The sequence below is a fragment of the Solea solea genome, chromosome 1, assembly GCF_958295425.1.
Source record: "Solea solea chromosome 1, fSolSol10.1, whole genome shotgun sequence".
NCBI classification, from domain to species: Eukaryota; Metazoa; Chordata; class Actinopteri; order Pleuronectiformes; family Soleidae; genus Solea; species Solea solea.
Window position 1 is genome coordinate 12020249 of NC_081134.1, and position 27592 is coordinate 12047840.

At 45.5% G+C, this 27592-nt stretch overlaps 1 protein-coding gene across 1 annotated transcript; it reads right to left on the bottom strand.

The window, feature by feature from the left end:
* Positions 1-27592, bottom strand: ptch2 (patched 2). The gene is made up of 23 exons (XM_058631525.1): positions 26959-27592; positions 25376-25568; positions 16905-17094; positions 16738-16807; positions 16552-16643; positions 14173-14281; positions 13953-14039; positions 13720-13841; positions 12634-12781; positions 11599-11730; positions 11348-11503; positions 11132-11224; positions 10912-11037; positions 9649-10030; positions 9034-9555; positions 8373-8515; positions 8057-8237; positions 7692-7972; positions 6236-6373; positions 5614-5756; positions 2637-3042; positions 1969-2518; positions 1-1822 (listed from the first exon to the last, which is right to left on the bottom strand). Exons 1-23 carry the CDS (start codon positions 27103-27105, stop codon positions 1788-1790), a joined length of 4446 nt encoding a protein of 1481 aa, XP_058487508.1. The 5' UTR covers positions 27106-27592; the 3' UTR covers positions 1-1787.

The window sequence follows — 27592 nt, forward strand, 5'->3', positions numbered from 1 at the left end:
AACCAAAAAATTTCAAACAAAACAAAAACAAACTCGGCAACAAATAGATATATTTATATATAATATATATTTACTCTTTAAAAATATAACTTCAGTCTAAATACTAACATCTGTACAAACTACAAAAATAAAATTTTAATATAAATAATTTATATGGCATGACATTAACATTTCTTTTAAATCAACTACAAACTAATGCAGGATCCCCCCCCTCAACTCCTCCACTCCACTGTCTGACAGACACCTCCTGGCTGTCTATGGTCTGATGGAACGGTAAATGGTGCTTTGTCCGTTATGCTTAATTATTCACAACTGCACAGTAGCTGCTTGACTCTTCTCTCTCTTCCATATTTACAGAAGAAAACAAAGCTGCCTCACAAAAAAGAAAAAAAAAATGATTGGCAAAGTTTTTCCCTGCAATTAAACCTGGCAGTGATGAGACCAATACTGAACAACAACAGAAACTTAAATTAAAGATGATTGTAAAAAATAACGTGGCATATATGAGGTTTTGTAATGACAAAAAAAAAGAGAGCGAGGCATCAGAAAGTGAGTTGGAGCAGGCCAAAGCATTAGAATGACCGTGTTTGCAAAGGGCTACAAAAAAACATGCGGCCCCACAGCACCCAAGTGAAAAGAGAAAGCAGAAAACAAAATTAAATAAAAATCACTCCCTTTGCATTGGATTTTAGAATTCCCTTTCAAACACACAATTCAAGGAAATGAACGAACACCTCTCGCACAAAGGTGAACTTCAACCACTGGAGAGCTTACGAAAAACTGCAATATGAGGAAAATAAATCTTATCACAGCTCCTTCAAGTAGTTCAAAACTGCAGAAAACATTAAGGCAAAGATTCACCGTTGACTATGACAAACGTGATCCCGCGTGATCACATTCAAATGATCCTCAAATACGACACATCAGCCTACTGCTGCTTCTTGGGAACATTATACTGAGATCTGTGGTGAAGGCACAATGGTTATCAGCTGTGCAATTCTCTGTTCTTATTACAATGTAATAAAAACACCTACACCTACGAATGAGAGTGTGAGCGTGTGTCAGATGGGGAATATCTCATTTTATAGCATTGGGTGTGAGGGTCTAAGGATAGAGAGAGTAAGAGACTGTAAAGCCCTTTGAGGCAAACTGTGTTTGTGATGTTGGGCTGTATAAATAAAACGGACTTGACTTGGCAATAATGTGTACAAAATAACTACGTATACTGACTTAAGCAAGAGGGAGAAGAAGGGGGTACTGCATTTTAAGGCAAAAATCACTTTTTCTGAAGTGTAGCAGCAAAAAAAAAAAAAAACCCCACCAACAAACAAAACAAATAGAAATAAAACACTGACCATGTGTTCAATAACCTAATATCTTATTAACATCTCACTTTCTGTGGATACTTTTTACATATAGCACATTCCTTATTCTATACACTGTGGGAGGGGGAAATCAACTGCCCCACAAAGAAAAATAATTTTTTACATCTGATGTTTTACACAAGAGTATACCCAAGTTATACAGTACTCTTTTAAATAGCTTCCCTCTTCTTTCTTTTTTTTTTTTTAGTAATAAAATATATACTCAGATTTATATAATTCTTAAAACCAAGTCCATTTCTTTTTCTTAATATGTCCTTGAAATAAAATCCTCTCCATTTTGTGTGAAGTCTATGTACAGACAAGAGTTCAAGACACCGTGCAGCGGTCAAGGTGCTCAGGGAAGCAGCCAGAGGTTTGAAGAGAGAAGACACAGTGTGTGTGTGTGTGTGTGTGTGAGAGAGTCTAGCAGTCTTTGGCTACCTGGATCCTCAACCCACCTGCAGCAGAAACACAGAAATGAGAGAAAAGAGTTTAGACATTGCTTAACACACGGCGATACATTCAAGCATCTCATTGAAAAAAAACCCAACACCAATTTGTGGATGTGAGGATTTAAACTCGGGATAAGCTGAGATTCACTCACCATGTGTCTTGCTGAGCTGACGCTGTGTCTGGCACTGTGTTTCTTCCAAGTCCTGGATCTCGATAGAGTTTCTCTTACATGAAGAAAAGTTTGTTTTGTCACCACAAGTCCTCTTAGCAGCCTCGAAACAGTCCGACTCACTGTCAGTGTCAAAACCTTCATGCATGTAGCCTTGGAATGCCGACCCCGGCAAGTTCGGATGCACGGCCACTGTCACAGAGGCAGTGGCCGTCACCATGGTAACAGGACCGCCAGTTGCACATTGCTGCGACGGCAGTGTAGAGTTGCTATTGTTATAGCTTGGCCCTTTAGTCCTGTTTGGCTGCGGCCCTCTGCCGTTCTGGAGCCTGGGGCCACTTTGACAAGTCCTCCCAGGGAAGTGAGCTTTGTCACTGGGTAAATGTTGTCTCTGCTGATGCTGCTCCCTCTTGTTTCCATCCCAGCACGTCACCTGGGAGCTGAGAGGTGACTGGGCATTGTACGAAGATTCATTCGACGGTTCTATCCTGACGCTTGTGCCTGTCGCATTTTCTTTGAATGGCTTCACCACCTACAACAAACAGATTTGTCACAATTAGCTTTGAGGGAAAAAAAAGACACATGAATGTGAAGATGATCACTTCATCATAGAGGAGAGGCTCCTGTCTTTTCTGTGTGGTCATGCATACCGTGAGCTTGGGGAAGCTGGGGTTCTTGCTGGCTTCCAGCAGTATGTGAGATGTAGCAGGTGGAACGCTGGCGTGAGGTGCGATGTATGCGCTGCGGTCGCAGTATTTATAATCCTCATCCCCAATCCCTGACGTGGTGGTCATCTCGGAGTAATACTCGGAGTCTGATGACTCAGAGAACGCTTGTTGGCGGGATGACCGCGGGTTGTGGTGGCCTGTGTAGTAGCCATGGTGAGTCATCGGCGGGGGAAGTGGGGGCTCAGGGGAAGGTGTTGGCAGACGGCTGGCATTGTCGACTGGAGTGACTTCAGCTGGAGGCCCCGTCATGGAGAGGAGGACTGGCAGGAGAACTAAGCCATTCAGCATCCCCAACACAGTCAGGATTACTAACACGGCAAAGAAATACCTGGAAGAAAGAGAGATGAACGGCGGTCAGTTTGAACCTGAATTACAGGGTATGAGAGAACACCACTTTCTGATTAGTTATAAGTCAAGTTCGGGCACTTCCAAGGCAAACAAGCATGTGTGTACAGATACCCATAGTGACACAGATCCATCTTATTTAAAATTCTGAGGATTTCATTGATAATTATGACAAATAAGAAAGGGAGAGCACGTGTTGTGCTGGTTTGTATGGACAAGTGCACACACCTCAGGGGAAGAGGTCAAGGAAAGCCCTACATTTGTGTATCAAAGTCAAAGGGGCGGCCAACTACAACGTGCTTTGGTGCCTCCACCGCTGTTGTTACATGACATTCTCTCACTTGATTTTTTTTACACTCACACTGAATGCATATATGTGCGTCTTTTTGTGTGTGCGTGCATCTCAGAAGAGCTCTGAGGAGGCCAGGGGTGGAGGCAGACCACAAGAAAGAGCTTCCCAAGAAAATTAGAGAGGAGTCCACTTAAAGACTAACAGAAAGCAGAAAAAGAGAGACACTGTGATGCAAACCACCAGCCAGACTTAAAGAGGTAAAAGGAAAAGGGAGGAAAAACGTGATTGATGGAATGAAGTCGAAAAAGAAAAGACAGCGATAATAACTGCAGAGTGTCCTGGAAACATGCTTCTTTCTCCACTGAATAAACTACGGGTACAGTTTTACTACTACTTGACAAAGGACACACTCTCCCTCTGACATGTTTCTTTTCTCTCCTCCGATAAGAATAATAGCACACATGCTCACCAGTTTTTTCAGATGAAACACTTGAGGGAGACATTTTTAAATATCTTGTCGTCTGCTCAAGCCATGACTGCCTTTAAACCACAAACAGATATTGAACTGGCGCACTTCATCATATTAGCGCTCAGCCACAAGAAATTACAAACAGGTCGTCTTTCGAGGATTTGTTTTAGCGCTCTTCATTATTTTTTTGCTTCAAACTGCATTTTTAGTTCTTTACGTGGTAAAAAAAAATATAAGAAAAAAAATAAATAAGAAAAGCGAGACTTTGGTGGGACCTCCAACAGCGTCTCACTGTTAGGAATTCTGTTGTTTATTTAAACAGTAATCTTTTCCATTCGTTGTCAGGGCCTGGGGAGTCATGTGTGTACGTATGTGTGTGTGTGTGTGAGAGAAAGAGAGTGTTTACATGCCTGCACATATGTGCATTTTTCCGTGTGTGTGAATACTTGCTGTGTAAGTGTGTGTGTGAGAGAGAGGGGGCTCTGAGCAGAGCTGAATTAGACTTGTTGTTTATTCAGTGCATTACAAGGCCAGGAGATGTTTACAATGGTATATTTATGCTGCTCCCCAGCTAGTCAGCTCTGGCTTGCCCCATTCACCCGACCACAGTGACAGCTACAGCTAAACAAGACCTCCAACAGAGATACCAGACCCCTTTCTCTCACCCCCATCAGCTGAAAATGACCTCTGTCACAACCATGGAAGGAAAGAAGAAAACAACTTTCTGAACATGTCGTCCCATAATCGCAACCCAGCGTCCTCTTAGTTCCCTTAAATTCTCTGCACTCTGTACATAATTACGCCTTTTTATTTCTCCTTCCCAATGTGGAGGACCCATCTACCCACCCACCAGGACCTCATATCCTTGCATGGAAGCCACCCTCAGAGTACATTTCCTCCTCGCTCTGCTTCTCCCTGTGTTTCTGCAGAAAACTGTGCTTTTTTATGTCATGGAGGCCTTTTGCAGTCTGTGAGCTCAAGGTTGTGGTTTCGGTTTTTAGGCCGAGACCACATTCGGCTGAAAAACATTGAGCTATTTGCCTTTTTTTCCACTCTGACCATGAAACAGTGCTAGAAAACACACGCACAAACACGCTCACACACACACTCACACACACACACACACGGGTATGGTGTCTGTTGGTGGGCTTCACACCAATTGACTGGCTGACCAGTTCAAATTTAGCTGAACTTTTTATTACAGCACCTAACATGGCCGGAGAGAATGCCACACGGATGACGGGAATTTTTACTGATTCCCTCGTGTGTGTTTGTGTCTGCGTGAAAGAATGAGTGAGAACGAGTGAGCGAGTGAAGGAGGGCGAGAGAGAGAGAGAGACACCACCCAGTGGGCAGAAGAACACTTCCATGTTTACGAGCAGCTGCTACACACCCTTGATGTTTTCCCCATTTGTTGTGCTCTGAGGCTGAATGTGAAGATGGATGTGTGTGTGCCCAGAGTGACAGAACCAGGTGCATGTTTGTCACTAAATGTGTGTGTGTGTGTGTGTGTGTGTGTGAAAAAGTGGTATTACATTTCCACCTGCATGCACCCATGACCCCCCACTGGTCCTCCTCTTGTCTTTGAGTGAGGCTATGGACAACTGGCTCCATGCACACAAACACAAACAAACACACACACACACACACAAACACCAGAGTCATAACACACCAAAACGCGGCTTGTTAACGTAACATATGGGCTGAGGAGGATTCAGACCCCAAGAGTCAAAGTGGCCACAGCTTGTCAGATGCATACATACAAAGATGTGCATACACACACAGCATCTCACCTCAATATGAAGTCAAACTCTGATCCAGCCAGCATGAGCACACCAAGCAGTGTGGAGATCCCTCCATCAACCACCGGGGCAAACATGTGCTCCAGAGCCACTGCCGAGCGCTTGTTCCTGTTGCCAATTGCTGTCAGGAAGCCCTGCAGCAAAGAGGGAGGCGGGGGGAGAGAAATGAGTTGGAAATCTTGCCGATCACACAAAAGTTGTGCTTGCGGCGAAGCTTGGCATGCTTCAGAATTCCTGCCTTTGGTTTTGTTGGGGATCACTATGTTGCACTACAAGACTAAACTGTGCTAGAGAGCTGCCAGCATCAACCAGGAAGCCAAACGCTTCCTAGTAAATCTTTGATCACACTTATTTTACCTTATTCATTTTTTATTTTTTTTTAAATGCACTCTTACAATTCCTTGTACAGGCAAATTACATGCAACAAATATTTGTAACGTGTTATCCGAGGTTAAATGTAATTATTCTCTGGCATTTGCCAATCAGTGCCGTTGTCATTTGTAAATGTTTTGTTTTACAGTAAATACTTGGTAACCAAACCAGAGACTACTGCTTTTGAAATAGGTCTTGAACTGTAAGTGCTCTGTCACTCCATGAGAGTGTGCTGACTCACCAGTGCAACGTGAACAGTGAACTCCACTCCGATGCCCACAGAGGCGATCAGGATGACCACAGGGATGGCACTCAGCTTGATGCCAATCAGGCCCATGATGCCAAACAACTCCACCGTCATCATGGCCAAAATAAACACCTGAAAAGAGGACAGGGGATCAGTGAGCTGTTTTTTTTTGTACATGAGAAACGGCAGGCCGCTGAAGAGACAATTAAAAACAAATAAAGGCATACAAACAAGAAATGAATGTCGCCCCCACCAATCCTTACATTGTGGTTGAAATAAATGTATGCCCATCAGTCTCTTTGAAGAGAAGGAAAAAAACAAAACTTTTTTTTTTTTACAAGAATTCTTATTTTTACTGTTTCCGACATCAGAGTGTTTCACTTTCCTAATGTCTGAATAGTAAATGTGCGGTGTTACAGTAAACCGCAGTACAAACGGATCAACAACAGATCTGAGAAAACAAGGAGGAGAAAACAGTTCCCGGGCCAAATGGGGGCTTTTGATCCAGGCGGGAACTATGAGCTGGGGCATGGTTAAATTGGAAATGATAAAAGCCGTTTTACTGCTCGACCACATACGGGCCCGGGTGAAACCTTCACTGGCGGTCCGGCGCTTGGAAACCACGCACGCCTGTAGCTGTGCCTCGCTCTGTGTCTCAAGAAGAATGGGGTGTGTTGCTGTCTCTATCAGAGCTGCTGAGGATTGCTACTTAAATTTAACACATTCCAACTGAAACTGGCACTGTTGTTGTGCTACACTGCAGCCCCCCCACTGGCCAGCGATGTGTGGATCTGTGCAAGTGTGTGAGTCTGGGGGGCCCTGGAGGACCACCGGTGCCACCAGCTTGTATGTGAAATGCTTTACAAACACTGCGCACACACACACACACACAATCTCTTTCTCTCCTATCTCTCTCTCTTTCCCTAAATCTGAATTTCTCTGTGTGTGCGTGTCTCTTTCTCTCTCTCAATCACACACACACACACACACACACACACACACACATCACTGATGGATGGGTTTAGCAGGCCAAGGTCGCAACTGGGCAGATCTGTCCTGTCCCCAAGTCTCTCCCTCTCCCTCTGACAAAAGCTGAGGGAGTTGGAACTAGAGGCTTCGGCAGGGCAAAGCCTTTCTCGCTCCTTTGCATTTCCTTTTTCTAAGGCTGGCCCAGTCTCCATTAGAATGACAAAGGTCCCCATGTGTGTGCGTGAGTGTGTGTACGCAGGAGCTCTCCACAGAGAAAAAGGGGCCCCCTAGACAGTGTTATTGAGCTGAGCTGAAAAGGGTGAGAAGAAAGTGAGAGGAAGAGGAGCGGGAGAAAGGGGTAATGATGTTGTTGAGGTAAGATGAGAGGGACAAGGTGAGACAGAAACAGGCAAAAAAAGATGATGATGAGGAGGAGGATGACATGATGAAGAGTTTTGGAGAAATCTGACAAATGACTTACAATGATGCCGGCAGTCCAGGGGTTGAGCAGGAGAATTGCACACACCAGGAAGGTGCAGGCCAGAACCACGCTGATGGCCAGCAGGAACCAATGTCTGAGGCCGATGTACTGCTCCCAGAACAGGAAGGGATATCCATTGGGGTAGTTGAACACGCCCTTGCGGCCAAACTCGTCACAGATGGCTCTCACGCTCTCAATAGCCTCGACGAAGTCGCTGGCCTGGCGAAGGCCATTCAGGTAGAAGGGAAACTGGGCAAACTCGAGAGGTTCTGCAGCTGGGACTGTAAGTGAGAACGGGATTTAATTATGATCACATTATATTTTGCTTTCGGGCTGTATCCACGTGTATGAGACGGAAGACTTACTGCGCAGATTCTCTCCTGTCGTGTCATACTTGTCGTGAATCCACTCTCTGGGATGGGGGTAGAAGTTGGCCTGGGAGGCAGCGTAGCCCAGAGGGTCATTACTGACCCACACGGTCAGGTAAATGTAAAACACCTCTGGAGCAATCAGACCCTCGGTATCTACCAGCCGGCGAGACACCAGCTAGAGAAAGAAATGAATGGTCAAAACACTGCTACTTATGTGGTTGCCTCGACAAAGCCACACACCATGTTCTGGAAAGGACATGTGGATTCTGTTTTCAAGATAATCTTTTTTCTTTAAAGCTCTCGGACATACCTGGCTGTAGTTAAAAGGCTCTTTCTTGGAGCCAGTCTGGATGAGGAGCTTGTACGCCAGAGCTCCGTCCTCTGTGCCATTGCGATAGCTGTCAGCTGTAATCCGGCCTGCCTGCCAGTCAGCATCAAAAGCAGCCTGAAGACCTGCGTGTGAGGTAAAACGCAGACTGAAAATAAAACTCTATTATGGGTGTCAGTTATAAATATTATGATTTCTATTATCATAAAATGATGTGTGTGGCAATGTGTTAAGTGGTTTTGACAATATGACATATCACATTTCTTTTTCCTTCTCTCTCTTTTTTTGCTCATCTGGCTCTGATCAACCTGTTAGCTATTACTTCCTCCTGAGTGGGTCTCTGACATGACTGTGCCTGAGGACACACACACACACACACACGTAAAGATAACCTATAACCCCAACCTGTCTACTGCACCAGCCCTAAGCCCAGGTGTGTGGGGGTAAAAGGCCTGACTGAACTCTGAACTTTTACTAACCCTTCGCACATTCTCACCACTGCACACACACACACCCATTCACTCGTGTGTTGGGTAAAAAAGCACACCTGGGAAAACCTCCACCAGATCCTGATATCATTATCAAAACACCTCAGGGAACAAAGTTATTAAATATGACTCATGACAAAGAAACAACAACATACCTCTGAGCCAGTCGTAGAAGTAGTGCAGCCACATGCGGGGCAGTTTGTTGTCGCTGTCTCTGACCACGTATTTGACGGAGTTGAAAGCGTTGTGCAGCTGAATCAGCAGCCGCTGTGACCGGGCATAGTCAAATCCATCCATGGTAACCAGGTACATGTTGTAAAAGGAGAAATATTTGAACTGCGCGTCGATGAAATCGTACTCCTTGGTGTCACGTGGCACAATGTCAGTCAGGTAGAGGCCGTCATGCACCATGGTTGTTCCATACAAGCTGAGGCCCAGGAGGCCCAGAAAGAGGACCACCACCACGGCTTTGCTTTTTGGCTTGAGGAGCAGAGGGGCATATTTGTCTCTGGCAAAGCTGGACAGATTCCAGTGCAGGAAAGGGAGTGGGACGCACTCCTTTCCCGATTTGGACTCCTCCACCTGGGCTAGAAGGTCCCGTGTGGAGCTGGAGGTAGGGGTAAAGAGCTGGGAACCGTAGGGGTCAGGCACTGAGGTGGTGGGGGAAGGTGTGGCAGCTAGAAGAAGATAATACAAGCACCAAATTAGTCTTCTCGTAGATTGTGACAGAATTTGGCTCACAAACAGAAACGTGATATTACTGTGTTTACCTTGAGCTTGGGAAGTTGGGCAGAGGATGATGGAAGGTGGGCTGGTGGAGATCTGTGAGGTAGGCGGTAGAATCGTCACAATATGCTGTCCTGCTGCGTCGCACTGAGTGAACGCCTGCACCGTGGTGGTGATTTGGGTGCTGGTGGTGATTGTGGACCCCGCGGCATACTGGTGCGTCGTCGCTGTCGTCGGCGAGTGCGGCTGCTCCCCGGCATCCGACAGTTCGTGCGGCGAGAGGTGGATGACGCGGTCAGAGCAGGGGCTGTACAAGCAGCAGAGGACATCTAAGCGCTTGTCCTCGCGCCGGTGGAGGTCCAGACTGAGGATGGCGGGGAAGATGAGCAGCACCATGGCGAAGTTAAACACAACCACAATGGCCGCCTGGGGATAGGAATACAGAGAGAAAAACAACGTGAGAAGAGACAGAGAGACAGTATGTGAAATTACAGACACTCTACCATAACTGAGGAGAGTCAGGGCTGCTTCTGCTTCTGCTTTCTTTTTTCTTTTTTTTTTTCAGTCTCTCAGACCACAGCTCAGAAAGTAAAGGAAAGCCATACTCTAAATCACCAGCCAGGAATACTGAGCAAGCCAGGAGGAGGGGGGAGGGTGAGGGAGCGGGAAAAGAAAGAGAGAATGCCATAAAGAAAGAACTAGTAGAGAGAATGGGGGGGGGGGTGTTACGAGTTTGAGCATAACCATCGTCCTTCACCAACACCACCTCCACGTTCACTCCAGCCCCTGAAGCTGACATTCTAACTGGATGTGGTTTCCAGTGCGTACATCTATGTGTGCATATTTGTGTGTGTGCTTGTGTGTTTCAGACCACCCACAGTGAGTAACAGATCAGAGCAAACCGCCTTGAAGGGGCCAGTGATATACTGATCTAGTCCTCCCTCCCTCCCTCCCTCCCTCCCCTCTCTCTCTCTCTCTCTCTCTCTCTCTCTGTGTCTGCCTCATTCTGTCTGTTCATCACTCTTTGCTCTGATTATTCTACATTGCACCTACATGGACACACAAACATACATACATACAATTATGCACATATACAGACACATGCAGACACACACACACACAAAAAAAAGTTGGCCCTGTAGGTGAAATGGCAATAAAAACAGAGAACAAAGGCTTTTGTTGCTCTGTATAAACGTCACCTCTCTTAAGTTATCTCTTTCATTTTCAAAGGAGCCTCGGGCCTCTGGGTGAGTGATTGTGTACATGTGTTTATGTCTGCGCACATGCGTGCAAGGCCGTGTGTTTACCTGCAAAGAGAAAGCTCGCAGGGCCGGGATGGGTACGAGAGCCGCCATACAGAACGCAATCATGTTGTTGATGGAAGTCAGAGCCACACTGGTGCCGGTGCGACGCAAACAGTCTCCTGTCCGATCCTTTAAAACAAACACAGGCACAAATCAGGAGGTGAGAGGAGAGGAGTCAAGAGACAAGGAGAGGAGAATAGCAGAGAGAAAAGCTCTCAGGTACCTTGAATGGGATGCTACCTCCAGCTTCTGTGAAGGAGTGAGCCAACAAAAACATGTCATCCACACCAATCCCTAGAGCTAGGAAGGGAAGCACCTAAGAGGGGAAACACACGAGTGCATAACAAAGGGTGAGAATTGACGTTTGAAGTGTGAGGCATCAAAACCTGCGCTGTTAATAATAACAATATGATTTCTGACATTTTCCTTTGTGTCGTACCTGTGTGGTGGCAGCGTTGAAGGAGAGGCCGAGCAGGGAGCAGAGGCCCAGTCCTGCAGCCACTGACAGGGCCACCAACAGCACCCCAGCCAGGCCCACGGCCCCCTGGGACTTAGCACAGTCCCACCTGAGCATGGTCACACATGCATAGGCGAGCTAGAATGAAGACATTGATATTCATCGTTAAGTCATTTCACAATAAAAGTGAAAGCTTTGTAAATCTGACTTTGTAAATCAGTTAATGTGCTCACCATGAGCAGGTAGCCTCCAGCCACCCTGAGAACGCTGACATCAGAGAAGGATATCATGATGTCATTGAGGGTGGTTGTGGAGAAAGCGTGGATGGATTGGCTGGAGTTAGTTGGAATACTCAGATGGACCACCTGGGAAGAAAGAATTTTTTAAATGTTAAATGTCAAGTAACTAAGTTTCCAAATGGCAGCACTTTATCTTCACCAAATGTAAAATTAAACAAAATACCAAATACACATTTGTATTTAAAAATGTATCCAAAAAAAACGACTGTGTGAATGTGAGTATGAATGAGTAAGTGTGCTTTTCGTGTGCTAGCATTTGTGCGTGTGCGTGACAACTCAGGAGTAATGAGCACAGATGCCAGAGGTTGTAAGGTCAAAGGTGGAAGGGATGGGATAGCAGGGCTCGGCAGGCCACAATCTCCGCTCGGTGCCACGGACGGACCCGAGTCCTCCAGAGCAATTTGCTTGTTAGCATTTCATCCCCGTTCGCTATCTGTAATGGATCTGCTCTTGTTCTTTAATAATATTTCAGGAAGAGGCATGGTGTCTCTCTCTCAGTTTATGTTTTTGGTTTGTTTCCCTTCTTCCATTCCATGTCCCTCAGTGACTTACCTCCCACCCTCCTTACTACCCTCACTGTGGTGGGTGTCAGCTATCACAGCAACAGCTTGTTCCTATAACTAGGGCTCTGACAGAGAGAGATGATTGACCTACCACACACACACACACACACACACACACACTCACACACATACATACATGCATGCATACCTACTGCCCTCCTGTGATTCACTTTACAAGGGAACTGAAGACTGATGGAATTCAGACACTGCAGAATCAGTCCAGTGTTGTGTGTGTGTGTGTGTGTGTGTGTGTGTGTACCAAAGCAAAACAAGCCTGCATAGGGACAAGGAAATCCTCATTTTTCTTATTCTCCCTCTGTTTCCTCACACTAGTCACATAAAAAAAAATCCAGGTTCCCCTAAAAAAAAGGCTTTCCTTTAAATGGAAAAATAATTAAATTCACACCTCCACAAACTTCCTCTGCCAGGATTCCAGGATAGCAGTAGCCTTCTCTTCATTCCAGTTGATGTCATGGATCTCGTAGTCGTCTTTAAAGTGCTCATACAGCTGCTTTGGACTCATCAACAGGAACATGGTTTGGAGAGCCTCCGCACTACAAAGTACACAAATGTAAGCTTAGGACACATCAGAGAGAACTCAACTGCAGCATCCATCACACGGAGCACATTTAAAAGCCATCCTGTTTGATGGTGTAAATGCTTGTGGTATCCCCAAGCCTCTTTCTCAATGGAGAACCCCCCCCGCCCTCAGTGAATAGTTAAAAGCAGGTGTCATCTCTACACGTATTTGTCTGCCTGCCTGTCTGCAATGTAAACAGCCAAAAGCAGGTGTTATCTAGACTCTGTCTGTCAACTGATCTCCAGACTGTGATCCCAGATGTCCTCAGGTTGTCTTGGCACTGGCACAGCAAGCAGCAGCGCTGCTCCAAATATGAGAGAAACGATCATAAATCACGTCCAAGCATATATGCGGTTCTTGCAGATGTGACTGGAATCCTTTTTCAGTCTTCCCTGGGGCCTGTGTGGGTCATGATGTGGGCTCTGATCCAATACTGCCACTCCATTTGCACTGGCCATAAAATTATATCCAGTTGAAGTCTGATACATATATAAATATGTATATATATAAAAATTAACAATGGAGAATGTCTTATTAAGGGACTGTTGCTTTCGGCCTAAGCAAAGTGTCAATGTAAGTTTTGTTTTTCTTCTATTTCTTCTTCCTTGGTCACTTACACAACAAGTATGGGGGGTTTAATGTGTCTGTCAATCATCTTTAATTGGTCTATCCTGGACCAGGGTCATGCAGGAAACTGATCCCTCTTAGTAAAAGGCATTCCTAGCATGTGTCTGTTGGGTTATAGGAGGTTACTCAGATTCCACAGTCAAAGCAGCTCACATGCTGATGGGTGGACTGGCTGCCCGCTCACATGGCGATGATCATAAACCCCCTTATTGGTACATTTTCCAAAAAGACAAGAGCACATTTACAACATATAACACATCCTGACACCGCAGGCTCTGTACACACCTCAGCAGAGTATCCTGGCTGTTTTTGACCAGCCCACCAAGGATCAGCTCCTCCTGCCAGTGCATGAACTTCCGGCTGAAACCATGACAACCACCCTGGAGATGCCTGGCAATGTCAGGACTCTGAATGGTAGGAGGGCAGAACAGACAGACACAAAAAATATGATTAGTGCTTCTGTTTCTCAACATCCTCACGGGGTGGATTGTGTAAATTATGACTGACATTGTGTTTACCTCTTCTTCGTCTTTGTTGGGTGCACTGAGAGGGCAGTCGGGATCTGAGGGGTCGAGACAGGACCTGTTCATGTAGGCATGGCCCACCTACCGAGTTAAGAACAAGGATGTAATTCTCAGGATGGAAAAAAAGGGAGTTCATGTACTGTAGATGAGTAAGCAGTAAGCAAGCAAGTCCTTCAATCAAGTAACTTTGTCATTTTATAGTTCAATGATGTACCTGGGCTTTGTCCAACATCTCCTTAAATCCTTCCAGGGAAGTGAACTGACTCAGTTCCTCCATCAGCTTCACTGGATCTAAATTCATCCACTGGATATCTGGCATCCCCCTGTTGAGCAAAGACACATTTAGGACTGAAAATCCACTGAAGAGTCTGTAAAAGAAGTTCCACCGCGTGTGTTTCTGCCGATGTTAAATCTGCATAGAAAGAGTTGGGGTTTATGTTTCGGTGCCTCGTTGTGCCGCACCGCACAAGAGGCTATAGCTGCAGATACAGGATAAAATAGCGTTTATTATCCTGTTTCACGCTGCCACAATGCACAGGGAAAAGGCAGTGTGGCAGCCCGCTCACTTTCATTCCTCAGTGTCCTGCACCGAGTCATAACAATTACCTCTGCCTCACGAACATCTTGATAAGGAGGGAAGGAAGAGAAAAGGCTGAGTGGCTGGAGGAGAGGAAGGAAAATAGGTGAGGGATGAGAGACAGGAAGGAAGAAGAAGCTGTTTCTGAGCCAAACCTGTGCTCTGTCCTTCCACCTCCTGGGATATACTTATCATGTATAGTGTTTAAAAGGAATCAGGCAGTCAACTCAAGCCGGTGCTGGTGACCCACCACCACCAATAACCCCCCCAGCACCCACCTGCAGGCTCCATGGGGGGGTTTAAGATGTTTGTTCTGAGGTCTGGTATAACATATAGCTATATCTCATGTCCTTAGATCAGTTTGTAGCTAGAATCCCTATTTGGCCAACTGTCTAGTTTTCTCTGTAGTTTAGTTTAATGTAAATCACGAGTATTCAAGTGTGTAGTTTAGCAACCGCTTCATAAAATAGTCCTACATATAGGGACAAAGAGTTTCTCGGCTGTGGATCAGTGTTTGGGTGGCTCAGATCATGTCAGGGCATTTTTGCAGTGATGAAAGTAAGAAAGGACAGAGACAAGGGAAATAAAAGCATCTCAACAGATTTGGGCTCAGTCTCCATCCATTGGTGCTTTCCCTTTCCCACATACCAGGGTCCCCTTTGCTGCTGCTTGCAAAGACACACTCCTTTATCAGCAAGTCTTTGCTTGAGTGAACCAGGCCTAGGCTCTTTTGTTTTTTCATAGATTGCTGCTCTTTGTTCTCCCAAATTCTCACTCTTCCTCATTCTCTTTCCCAATCTGCCCAACTCCCTCTTTCCCTTTCTCTCTCCCCATCTCACTCTTTTTTTTTTTTTTTTTGCATTTAAAACTGGAGCTGAAGTGAATCCGAAGACACTTATCTCAGTGACCACAATTTCCCCTCAGCTCCGTGTGAAAAACAAGTAAAAAACAAAAAAAAAAATAACAGCAGATGTCGGGGCACTAAGTATAATTTACAGGAATACTTGGAGGACATGTGAATCATCAAAGGAGCGCTCCTCTCGCTCTGTCGCTGTGCTTCCACAAAAGCCAACTGGGAGATGCAAAGAATGGGAAACTTGTTTGTTTCTGAACTTGCTGGCTTGTCATGCAACACACTGCTGTCAGCTCAAGACAGAAATATAAACAAATAATCTGTTTGCAACGGAACATCTGCTATGATCTAAACTATCTTTTATAAACCAAGGACTCGATTGAAATATCACTGTTGAAGATGAAAAAAAGAAGAAAAAAAAACTCTTTCAGTGACTCAATTTCTCAGGAACACTTTGTAACCAAAAAAAGGGAGAAGGGGGAAAAAAAAAAACACAATCCACAAATGCCCAAATACGCCCAGTCTCCACTGTTAACTGTCTTGTAGCCTCTCTCCGTCTTTCTCGGGGGACTTGAGACTTGAATGCTGCCCATTTTATTTGTTGGACAACTTGGGAGCTGGGAGCCCAGGGCATTACCATGAGAATGCTGAGTGTTAGCCATGAGCTGACAAAGCCGGTCCCCCTCCCTCCTTTTGGGGCCCCTGCACTGATGGACACTCACTCGTAAACTGAAAGAATGCTTACCATTGTCTGACCCAAAGGCCTCCCCTGCTTCCACCACCACCACCACCACTGCCACCGCCTCTCCACCCTCTGTTCTATCAACCCACCATCCAGTTGCTGCTGCAGTCATCTCCTCTCTCTCCATCCCTCCCTCGCTCGCTGAATCTCTCCCTCACTTTCTCTCTTTGAATTTCACAGTCAGGACACCCCTCCCCAGTCCCTCTCTGGGCCTTAAAAGAACTCTATTACTGACCGCTGCTGTCAGTCACAACACCCACTGACACACTACCAAAGCCCAACTGTATGTCTCCATCGAGCATGTGCTAAAAGTTACGGCCTCGTCCAACACCTCCACACGGCAACGCAAGTCAGATGGAAGCAATGACAGAAAACGGGGGCCGGGACTTTCTATGAAATGTTTAATATGCAAAAGACTTACGGTAAGTAGGCGGAGCCTCCCTGTAGTTTGGCCCCTTCCCAAAAACAGTCCAGTGGCGTTATTATCATACAGGGAAATAGTTTGTCAATCATCTGAAAAATCAGGAAAAAGAAATGGATATGAATATAAGCATAAACAAATAGATTGAAATATATATGAGTAATAAAAATAAATCTGTCAACTTACCCTTTCAATCATGACATTTTCTATAATTGGAACTCCTGATTTGTAGCATATTTTATTAAGATCCCATGATCTACAACAACAAAAAAACAACACATTTTTATTTACATCCTTTCACGATCTTGGTACAAGACTTACTCACATAACATAACTGAACACAAACCACTCACTTTCCAAACAGTGACACATGAACCTTGCTGGCAGAGAGGGCGGCTTCCATGTGAACCAGCAAAGCCTCCTGGGTAAGAATATTGGTGCCCTCTTCTTTGGGCGTCTGGATGAGCATCTGTGAGGTAAATACCGACTCCTCTCCCTGCTTCTCCCTGGTGTAGCGAAGCTCCGTAGTTACCCGGCTGCCAGCTGCAAAAACAAAAACATGGAAAATTGAGACTGAATTGACACAAAACTCATAGACGGACGGACGGACAGACAGAGGGATATATTTTTACTGCACATAAGCACACACACTGGGATCATACGACCGAGTGTCTTGCCTGCATACCCGACATATGCACACAGTTACACAAGAACACACATACTGTATATATCGAACCAACGCCCTTGGCCCTTACCAGTGTTGGTTTTGAAGGCACTTCACACAAGCCAGCATCTGGCCAAGAGAAATGAGTAATACAGCTTCTCATTGGCTCGTTCTGTAAACCAGATGTTGCCCTGTTCGGAAAACTAGTCTACTACTGATGCCCCAAAAACCTCCTCTACTGTTCTGCCCAGGAGAAGCGGATATGGGCTAAGACATGAAGGAAAAAATGCATTTCACAACTCGTGTCCACCTTCGAAGGGACGACTGGTGAATGGTGAACGTCAGAAGTGATGCTGAACAGGAGAGGGATAGAAAGAGGATGACATAAACAGAGAGAGGGAGCTACATATATTGTGCTGCGCTGTACACTCCAGCTCCCTAATTACAGAAGGTTGCCCTGAAAAGAGTTTGCCAGCCGGGGGATCTGTGCCTGTGCCAAGTGGACATGAAACATGCCGCGCTGGATCACAGAGGGCCCGTCTGCCCCTCTTGCTGTCCCACTAGATGACAACCCCAGAGAGAAAGCGAGACAGGAAAGGAGGGGGTTAGGGATGGAAACAAGGGGCTACCTACTTCTTAATTGCAACTCTCGTCACTCTTTTACTCACTTACTCAACCCTGGCTTCACCGCTTTTAGCATCTATTTCTCTATACCTTTTATTACAGTCTATAGCTCCTACCTCTCTCTTTCTCTCCCTCTTTCTGTCATGCTCTCTGCACCTCCCCCAGCCTGGAACAGGCTCTTATAATTGATGGGGAGAGAAGAAAAAACAAACTATTCAGCCTACGCCGTGAAAGTGTGAGATCAGGTTAGAACTCTGGGCCTTGGAGATACCCTCCAATATTCCGAGGCTTTGCTTTCAAGGCTTTAATTACCTATGCACGAGGTCGGGAATATTAAGTCACTTTGTTTATTTGCAGTCGTTATTCGCCTCTTTTTTGTTTGAAGTGTCCGGCTCTGTGTATCCCAAAAGAAAATACCTCAAAATTAGGCATTTTTTGGGGGGTGTTTTTGGCACATCTGGTCTAAAACTTTGAGGTCTTTATTTATATGAAGTCTTTATATGATTTATTTATAACGCTTTTATTTTCGAGGGAGCCACAATACAAAGATGCCCACAAAGTGATTTCCTTTAGACTTCGTACTCTTGTGGCTGACTAAATTAAATGAACATTTTTCCTAATTATTGGAGTTTGACTTTTCCTAATCTGACGGGTACATGTACAAAGTGACGAGGCTTCGTGTGAGAACAACCATTGGACCATTTGGTTCCCTTGTGACTTCACAGTTCCCTTGCCAAACAGTTTCTAATCAAAAAAGGCTACTACAAAATGGAACTCTTTCCGTTTGTGGACCTCATTGACATCTGTTAAACCCTTTTTGACATTTTGTATGTTAACCTCTGCAGCGTGGGGTTTTGATCCCAACAGGAACTGGGTGGCTCGGAGAGACTCTGGCTCTGTAATTACAGGCCTCCTGAAGTAAATTATAGCTATTTGTGTCTCGTTCCTCCCATCTGGACCACCCAGGCAGCCAGTCCTCTCTCTTCTCTCCCTCTTTCTCGCCTTCTCTTCTCAACCCCCAGTCCGGCCCCAACCACCCAACTTTGAGCGTCGCAACCACTCTGATCGTTTAAGCTCGGCTCAGCTCAACACTCGCTCCACTTACACTCAGGGATCGTCTCTCATCAAATTTTCTTCCTATTTCCTAGTTCTGCTTCTCCTTTTCCTCCTTCTTTCTCCTTTTCAACTTCTTTCTCTTTGTCACTCTGTTTCAATCCCCCCTACCCTCTGCCTGGGCTCCACACAGCCTTAAAGAGACAGTTCCCGGAAATGTTCCCACCCTGGGAAAAAGAGCGCCTTTGAGTGTGGAGCTTTAACACTTCAGCGGCTGGTAATTTTATTACATGAGCAATTTTCAAACACAAAATATTAATCTGTGTCTGGCGACGCGATCAAAAATGGAAAACATAAATGATCACAACTGCCTAAATCATAGCTACAGTCCTTTCACTGGATGTTTTTGTGAGACTAAATCACCCTCTTAGAGTTTTTTTAGCAAACAACTTGATCGCAACATATGAATTCATTTACTAGCTCCACCACTAAAAGCACTTTCACAACAGTTACGACGTTGGGAAAGTGAAAAGCAAGCAAAAAATGTCATAACAAGCCCTGACATGGTCTCATGGCTGTGGGTGTACAAATATAAAATCTTTGTGTGTGCGTGCGTGTGCGCTAGTGTGCGTGTACTGGTGCCTAACACTGGGCCCTGTCTCCATCAACCTCAGTCATTTCCTCCCCACCTGACCCATTTTATATACAAACATTGAACACCCAGAATTCCCTTACTCTCTGAAATATGTGCGGCTTCTCACATCTGGCTTCTAGGATGAAAACCAAGGCTACGTTCTATTCTATTCTATTCTATCCTATTCTATTCTATTCTATCCTATTCTATTCTATTCTATATTTGTGGTTTACAGGCCTAGTCCCATTTCCAGGCCAGACCAAGGTCAGACCAAGCCACCGTCATAGTTCAGTGTGTGATTAGCTGGATTAGGGGGCCTCTGAAAGGCCCCACGCTGTTCTGGAGGAAGTCCCAAGAAGAAGGCTATAAGTGACTTGTATGCTGCTACCTGCTACATAGTACACTGGAAATTACCTGCTTATGGTTTGCATAGCCTGATACCCCATTAATATTAGAAATGTAATTGTGCTGCCGTCTTCATCAAATGCACTGTGTGTAAGGAATGTGCTACATGAAGACCATGCCATGTCATCAGAGATGAAGGAAACATAGTCAATCGAAACACTGGCTTCATCATTCCCATTTTCTCCCTAGAGGAATTCATTCTCTTGGCCTGGCCACCCTTTTGTCACATGCGGACCAACCAGAATCAGGACTGTGCCCCAGTTTGGGTCCCCAGCCTTGCCCCGTGGAATACCCCTAGCCAGGGCACCCCCAGCAGATGGGCCACACTGCCATACAATCCTTCATTACAGCAGCTACAGACTGAATGCACACTCTTTTTTTTGTCATTGAACCCTTCAATTTCTTTCAGATGTTTCCCAACAAACAGAAGAACGAACTAAAAGAGTTTCTCAGCGTGTAAAACAATGCCAGCGTTGGCTGTGGGAGTGTGAGGCTGGGGGCACGGCAGAGAAGCTGGCACTTGACCTATAGAAATACAATGTATGTGTGAATTTGAGAAAATGATTTGAAAAAACGTATTTAAATGAAGCCGAAAAAAAAAAAAAACAGCAACCACCGCGAGATCACTCCTTAAAAACTGTATCAAAAAGGGGAAAACAACGTGAAAAATCAGCCTCACTTACATTCTATTCAGATGTGCCAGCGGTGTGAGCCACCACACATAAATTTACACCAGGGTTGGCATTTAGGCACTTCTATTTCCATATGTATAGGCTTGCCTCTGCTAATTATGCTAATCATGGGCAGTGTTAGCCACTGTGAAAAATAGTCACATTAGACACTCCACTGACTGCTAATACTGCTTAATGTGTGGTTGAAACATACATTCATCCCAGCCTGAAAGGCAAAATTTTTCCACGTTGCTGGTCTCATTCAAGGCAAGAAATGAATTTATTGAGCCCAAGAACAATTTCTTTTTTTCCCCCTTCCAAGTACCAAGAAAATGTTCAGTTTCTCTCCTTCTCCCTCTCCCTTTACTTTTTATACTTTCACGTTGCAAAGACAGGAGCTAATGGTGCAAGCTCTGAGGTGACTGGTGTTGCTTTATTTCACGTGGACCAAAGACAAAGGTTGCTCCTCAGCGCTGAGAGAAAGGCTGCCACACTATATTGATTGAGTTTTCATTATCCTGCTTTCGGCTTTCAGGATATTGCATTCAGCTTTGAAAGGAGTGTGACAAGTCCAGTGGCCCTTTTCTTTTTTTTTTAATTGAAGCTTTGGCACCAAAACAACTGTATATGTTCCCACTGTAAACATGGCGTACGATGATGATTTTTGTTTTGCAACAGTTGAATTCCCACTCCGAAATACAGATAGTGAACAGTTTGTGTGTATCCTGTATCTTGGAAGCAAAAGCCATGTGTCTGTCATATGCGCATGTATCTATAACTGCTCAATGTGTGTTTATTTATTGAGGGGTGGTCTGACTGTTGGAGAGTGTGTGTGTGTGTGTGTGTGTGTGTGTGTGGGGGGGGGGGGGTTGCTGAGAAAGGAGATGGAATGAGGGAGACTTGGATTGAAGGATGGAGGTGGAAGGGGTGAAATAAACATTTAGAAGTGACCCAGGTTGACTCTGGTCTTGTTTGTTCTCTCTACCAGTGAGGTCCTGGGCCCTGAGCGCTGGGAGTTTATTTATCTAGCTGGGGCACCACCGTGCACTATTCACCTTCAATAATGCCTCATAGAGCTCCCTTTCTGTGTCTGAACTGGGGGCGCTGTGTGCGCTCCGATGAATTATAGCATTTACCTGCTGTGCCGCTCTGAGGGTTGTTTAGAGAAACTGCTCCAAACATCAGAATGCCCACGTGTGCCGTGTTTTTCCCTTCATGAAGATGCATTTGGTGTCTTTTAAATTCGATGTTTCTTATCGAGAGCAAAGACGGCACTCTGCGTGGACGGTGTAGGGCGTGGATCGTAATGCACCCCTTTCCTATCCTCTGTATCGGACATGTGGCCCACAGACTATCTGGACAGGACCTGTCTTACTGCGCTCATATTTGAACAGCTTGAGTCTGTGTACATGTCTGTCACGCTTCACCCAAACTCTGGTAAGAAGGATGAGTTTAGCTAATGAAAAAGTAAACAGCACGACTCTTACATGGAGGCCATTTCTTTCCTCTCCTTCTCAAACAAACTTTTCAAGTTGGCCTTTGTGTGGGGAGAGGACGTCGTACCCTTTAATATCCTTCTTAAAACAACAGTCTAGCTCCTCAGAGATTAGTTTGCCGTTTCTCTATCGTGAAACTAACACAACTGCCATCGACAGTTTGTTTGGGTGAGACAGGCAAAAGCACAAGCGTCAGGTAACCATAAACCCTGTTCCTGCTCCAACCCCCGATGCCTCCTCTCATCCTCCTCGCCTTCCTGCACTTCTTTTTTTACAACCTCTCTCTTTTCTGCCCGTGGACAAAAACAGACTGTGTCGCACGTTGCCGCCTCTCACATTCTCAAGGGTGGGCAGGATAAATAAACAAAGCGTCGACACCACACGAGACATCATAAATGTTTACAGTATGCAAACAGTGTTTTGTCTTGAATGTATAAGGGAAGTTAAGAATTGAAAAAAATGGAGCCGCAGTGCATTCGTTGGGGCTTATTTTCAACCGTTGACGGTGCTAAAACAACACAGCGTGATTGAAGGCATCTCAGGGGGCGATATCTGTCTCAGATTCTCCTCAGTGACTGAGCGGTAAGCCATAAAATGTTCCTTAATCCCCCTGACAGACTAAACACCCTGATTCTGTGGCTTTTATCGTCACCTACACAGGTGTGAGGACTGAAGGCATGATTCACCCGTTTACTTTTCCGTTCCATGTCCTCCTTTGAAATATTCTAGAAAGAAATTTTTTTAAAAGGAAGTTAAAAAAAAAAAATGCTTGTGAGTGCAGATATGCCTTTCATTAAAAGTAACTCTCCCTCACATTGCCTCCCATTCTCTCTGGGTCTCTTCCCTCTACACACACAGACAGCACTGCTGTGCTCGGCTTCACAGTGTTTTGGTCCAGTAGGAGGGAGGAAGCAATTAAAACAGCCCTGGTGGCCTGACTTCACAGAGCAGGCAGACAGACAGGTAGACATATGAACACGCACACACACACACACACACACACAAAGCAAGGCAGACACACAGGCACGCAGTCAGGAAATTCAGGTGGTCGGACCTTATGGCCAGGAAAGCTGAACACACCAGAGGTGGCAAAGATGACAAGTGCATGTGTTGGTGTGAGTTCTGTGGGGGCGACTGCAACGTATGAATATATAATAGGAAGCATATGCCCCCCCTAACACACACACACACACACACACACACACACACAGACAAACACATGCAGAGACGCACAGCTTTCACCATGCTGCTGACAGAGTGTTAACACATAAGGTGTCAATTCACAGCTAGTTTATCACGACCAAAGTGGGATACAAGTGGGAAAAATCGACAAGGAAACTGCTTATGTTATGTCATGTTGCTTTTGACGTTGCGTTTACGTGTACAAAAGCAACCCAGTCAAAAGTCATTCATTCTAAATTTCACGTCTCCTCATCTGAAATCAATCATCCCTCCCTCTTGAGTGTGTCCTCGCTTATGTGCAAAGGTGCATGTGTTTTTCTGTGTGTGCATGTGTGCGTGTGTGTGTGTGTGTGTGTGTGTGAGCGAGAGAACTAACCTCTCCTTGTTACTGAACCACTTTACTCTCCATTGAGGCCCAAGCAGCTTTGTCAATGGGCTATTGGTGGAAACAAGGCAGGCAGAAACTTTAGAAACACAGCCACAGCCTCTTAAAGGGACAGCGATCCTTTTCAGCCCTCCCCGGTTCAAACTCGCTCAGTCCCACAGCAAAACAACTGGCACGCAAACATCTAAACATCTCCTTTAAGGGACGACTACGCCAATTAGCTCAAGAGGTAATCCCGAACCTTTACACTTACCAGAATGTAACCAAACAAAAAAAAGAAGAAGAAGAAGGGGAAATGTAAACACTGATTCACAATCTTCCTTCAACCCCCAGTTTAATAAAGTTTAATGACAACATTTATTTGAAATTGTTGCTTTTAACTTCCCCCTTCCCTGATACTGGAACTTTTTAAAGTCCTGTGCGATTCTAATTACGGCCAGCAACTTGTGACTCCTCCAACACCTCCACGTAGCTCCTGTGGGAGCCGCATGTGCTCTGTCCTCCAGTGACATGGTGGGCTCAAAAACCCTATGGAGTCTGTTTATATTCACCAACTGCTGTGGTGCTTTTAGAGCGTGCAAAACAGGTGGGTAAACTTCAGCTGCATTCACTTATATTTTTTCTTCTTGTGAGGACGAGGAGGAGGAGGAGGGGGAGGAAGAGGAAGGAGGGAGGGGGGGTTTAGGGAGGTGGTGCCTGGTTGCTTGCCTGCCTGTTTGCCTCTTGTTGAATGGAATCCAAGAATAGTTAGGGACCACACAGGGAGCTGAGGGGGGGGAGGGGTCAGAACCCTCAAAGATGGCTAACCATTCACACAGTCCATCTGCTGCAGGGATCAGCCCCAGCACTGAAAGCCTGGGGGTTTAAAAGGAATTTGGCCAGTGTGAAAAACCAAATAAAGCTGCTTCTGCTCCCGAAAATGCACAGATAACCTAAACCTAAAAAATGTGCTGCAAGAAAATGTCAACTCAACAGAGTCATACACACACACACACACACACACACAGTCTTCTTCATAAAGAAGACACAAGATATGTTTGTGTCTGTCTGACACTGGAATGCAGCCGTGTCAGAGATGTGTTTGGGTTTCTGGGTGAGAACTGTGACTTATTCAGAAATGGACAGACGTGAGTAAACAATGACAAGTTTCAAGGACACACAGCGATCCTTTTGTGAACTAATGCATCGACTTGCTTCTGTGTGTGTGTGTGTGTTACGTCTGTTTCGACAAAGCAACATAAATCTGTTTTGTGTTAGGGATCTGTTTTTTATTTGTTAAGGAGTTGTGATGGTGTGAGAAATAATGTGTGTGATAACCATTTCCAAGCAGCCAAAGATTAAAAAAATCCCCTCGCATCAGCCTCGACCTCCTATGTAAAAATTGTCGTTTGTTTTTCTCAGCCTGACAAGCAGTCACCGAGCACCCAGTGCCCTCCCATGGCACTGACATGACACTAACACCACCACCCTGCGTTTTCTATATTGTCATTCAAACTCGTGTATCAGTAAAAGTCAGTAAAGATCCACCTATGATCCAAAGGCCCCTGAATGCAGCACTCTGTGATGACACATTTCAGGGAGAAGCTGTCCCACAACGAGACACATATGATACACACACAACGGACAGCACATGTGATGCATTTGTGTCACTGCGTCACACAAACATCTCGGCACAAAACGCGGCACATTGGAAAGATCTCTGACACTCACCTTCCACCCATAGCTTCTCGATGTCCGTTTCGATGGCTGCGACTCGGAGTCCCACAGACAGAGCCCCAAATACTAAGAGTCCAATAAAGAGGACCTTCCCACAGTGTCTCTGGATGTGGCAGCCCAGTGTGAACAGGAGGGCCTGGAACCTCGCCCGGATCCACAGTGGAGCTTTCTGACCTACTGCCTTACCCTGGATGTTGAGGGAAGAATAGGGTGATACAATGAGATTATTATTATTATTATTATTATTATGTTACCTCATATAAATAACACTTCACAGCTGTTTTATAGATTTGTATCTCAAACATTGTGTGTAGTGGACAGATTGTAGACAACATGGAGAGCACAGTGACAGGCTTCTTCTGTGTTCTACGGTGAAACATTTCAGGTGCTGACTAACCACAGATTTGACTGCCAGTGTTCTCCCCATGCACCCCAACTTATAGTTCAGATCCAGGACTTGTTAGATGATTTGAACTCCACAGCTACGGCGAGGATTTGTACAAGTATTAATCATATATGCCGAACAAGTTCCTCTTAGCGTCAATCCAGAGAAAACCTAATGTTACTCATCGTCAAACTTCTGCTCCAGTCTGAAAAACGTGTCACTATTTATTAAATATATTAAAACAAGCTCATTTTTAGTGATCTAGTTTTAATCTGCACTGCCTTTAAAAAGACACTAGGCTGTTAGTGACTTCTTAAATGTAAGGCCTTGTCTATTATGAACTAACACAGATAAGCAGACAAGGCTATAGTTTTAGTAGACACCTTTTCCTTTGTAATACTCTCCATTTGTACATATTCCCTCTATAATCTCAACTATCTGTTTGCAACTGTGCTGCAAGTGTCACTGCTGCACAAGGCATTGCACTGGTGTTGTGCTTTCTCACAGCAGAGCTGAAACACGTCCAAGCATCCGGGCGGTCCAAAGATGCTTTGTCAGATCAAACTCAATCAGTGAATTCCTTCACAGGACCCACCACATTTCCAAACAGACCCCGGGCCAGTGCGCACGGCACGGCTCTCCGCTGCCTGCACAGAGCCAACAAAACACGCACAACACCGCAGAGGGACACGGGAACAAACCAAGCTCTCCCAGTCAGTCGCGACAAAACAAATTGACTGATTAAAAGGCTAAATTAAAGAGCACCAGTGTGAACATGCCGACGAGTGTCTAGGTGGCTCACGGAGTGTCATTAAAGATCAGCTCTCTATCGGATAAGGTTTTGTCCTGGTGATACATAGTTTTCCTCTCTAGCCTGGGAGACAGTTCCTTCACTTTTGGTCCATATATTAACAGTTCAGACTCATCTAAACTCTGCCCTCTCCCTGTGGGACCTGTGCTGGTCCCCGGCGGACTCCAGCCCGGGAGCTGCTGCTTCAGCCTGGGCTGCTTTTCCACATGCGCCTTCAACCCTCGGCGATTAGATAATGGCAAAATCAGAAGCTGCGTCTGGAGATGTTTCATTCACATTTCCCGACTGAATGGACGCTGCTTCCCTCCACACTGAGCCTGAGCCCCCCCAACCCCGATAGATAAATAGACTAAAACGATGTTATTGAACTCATATCATCACCTTTGAGATCTGTTTAAGTGCGAAAGCAGCGTGGCAGTAGCTGGGTCTGCGGAGGAGGTCTGGGTGCGCAGGCGGCTGGGAGCGCGTATAACTCGGGGGTAAATCTCCAAAGACGCCGGCCCCCGGGACCCCGTGATCCGAGGCCATAGTCCAAAGAGGGTGAGCGCGGCGCGGAGCGAAGCGACAAAGAATCGGTGCGAGTTCAGTAAAAGCGACAGTAATAATCCAACATAGAAGATGAGCGCATCCAGCACCGCCGGCGACAAGTCTGCAGGAGAAGGGTTTCTAGTCTTCCCTGGAGCCAAACAAGTCTCGAAACTCCATCCCAACATTATGCGCCGAAATCCGTAAAGATCCTTCAGTCTTCATTCGTCCCGACAGTTTATGAAACGACGTCTCAGCGAGTTGTAGTAGTAGTAGTAGTAGTAGTAGTAGTAGCCTGTGTCTGAGCCGTCCGTGTCAAGTCTAACTCCGATCCTGTAGCGGTCACATTTGGAGAAGTTCGCCTCTCGCCAAATCCTGAAAAGGGAGGTTTGATGGAAAAGTGCTCCGGCTCTCATTGGCCAAGGAAGAGGCAAATTACTTTGCAAACATCGCCTATTATTAGCTGCTAAGCAACAGCTCACCAAAGTGG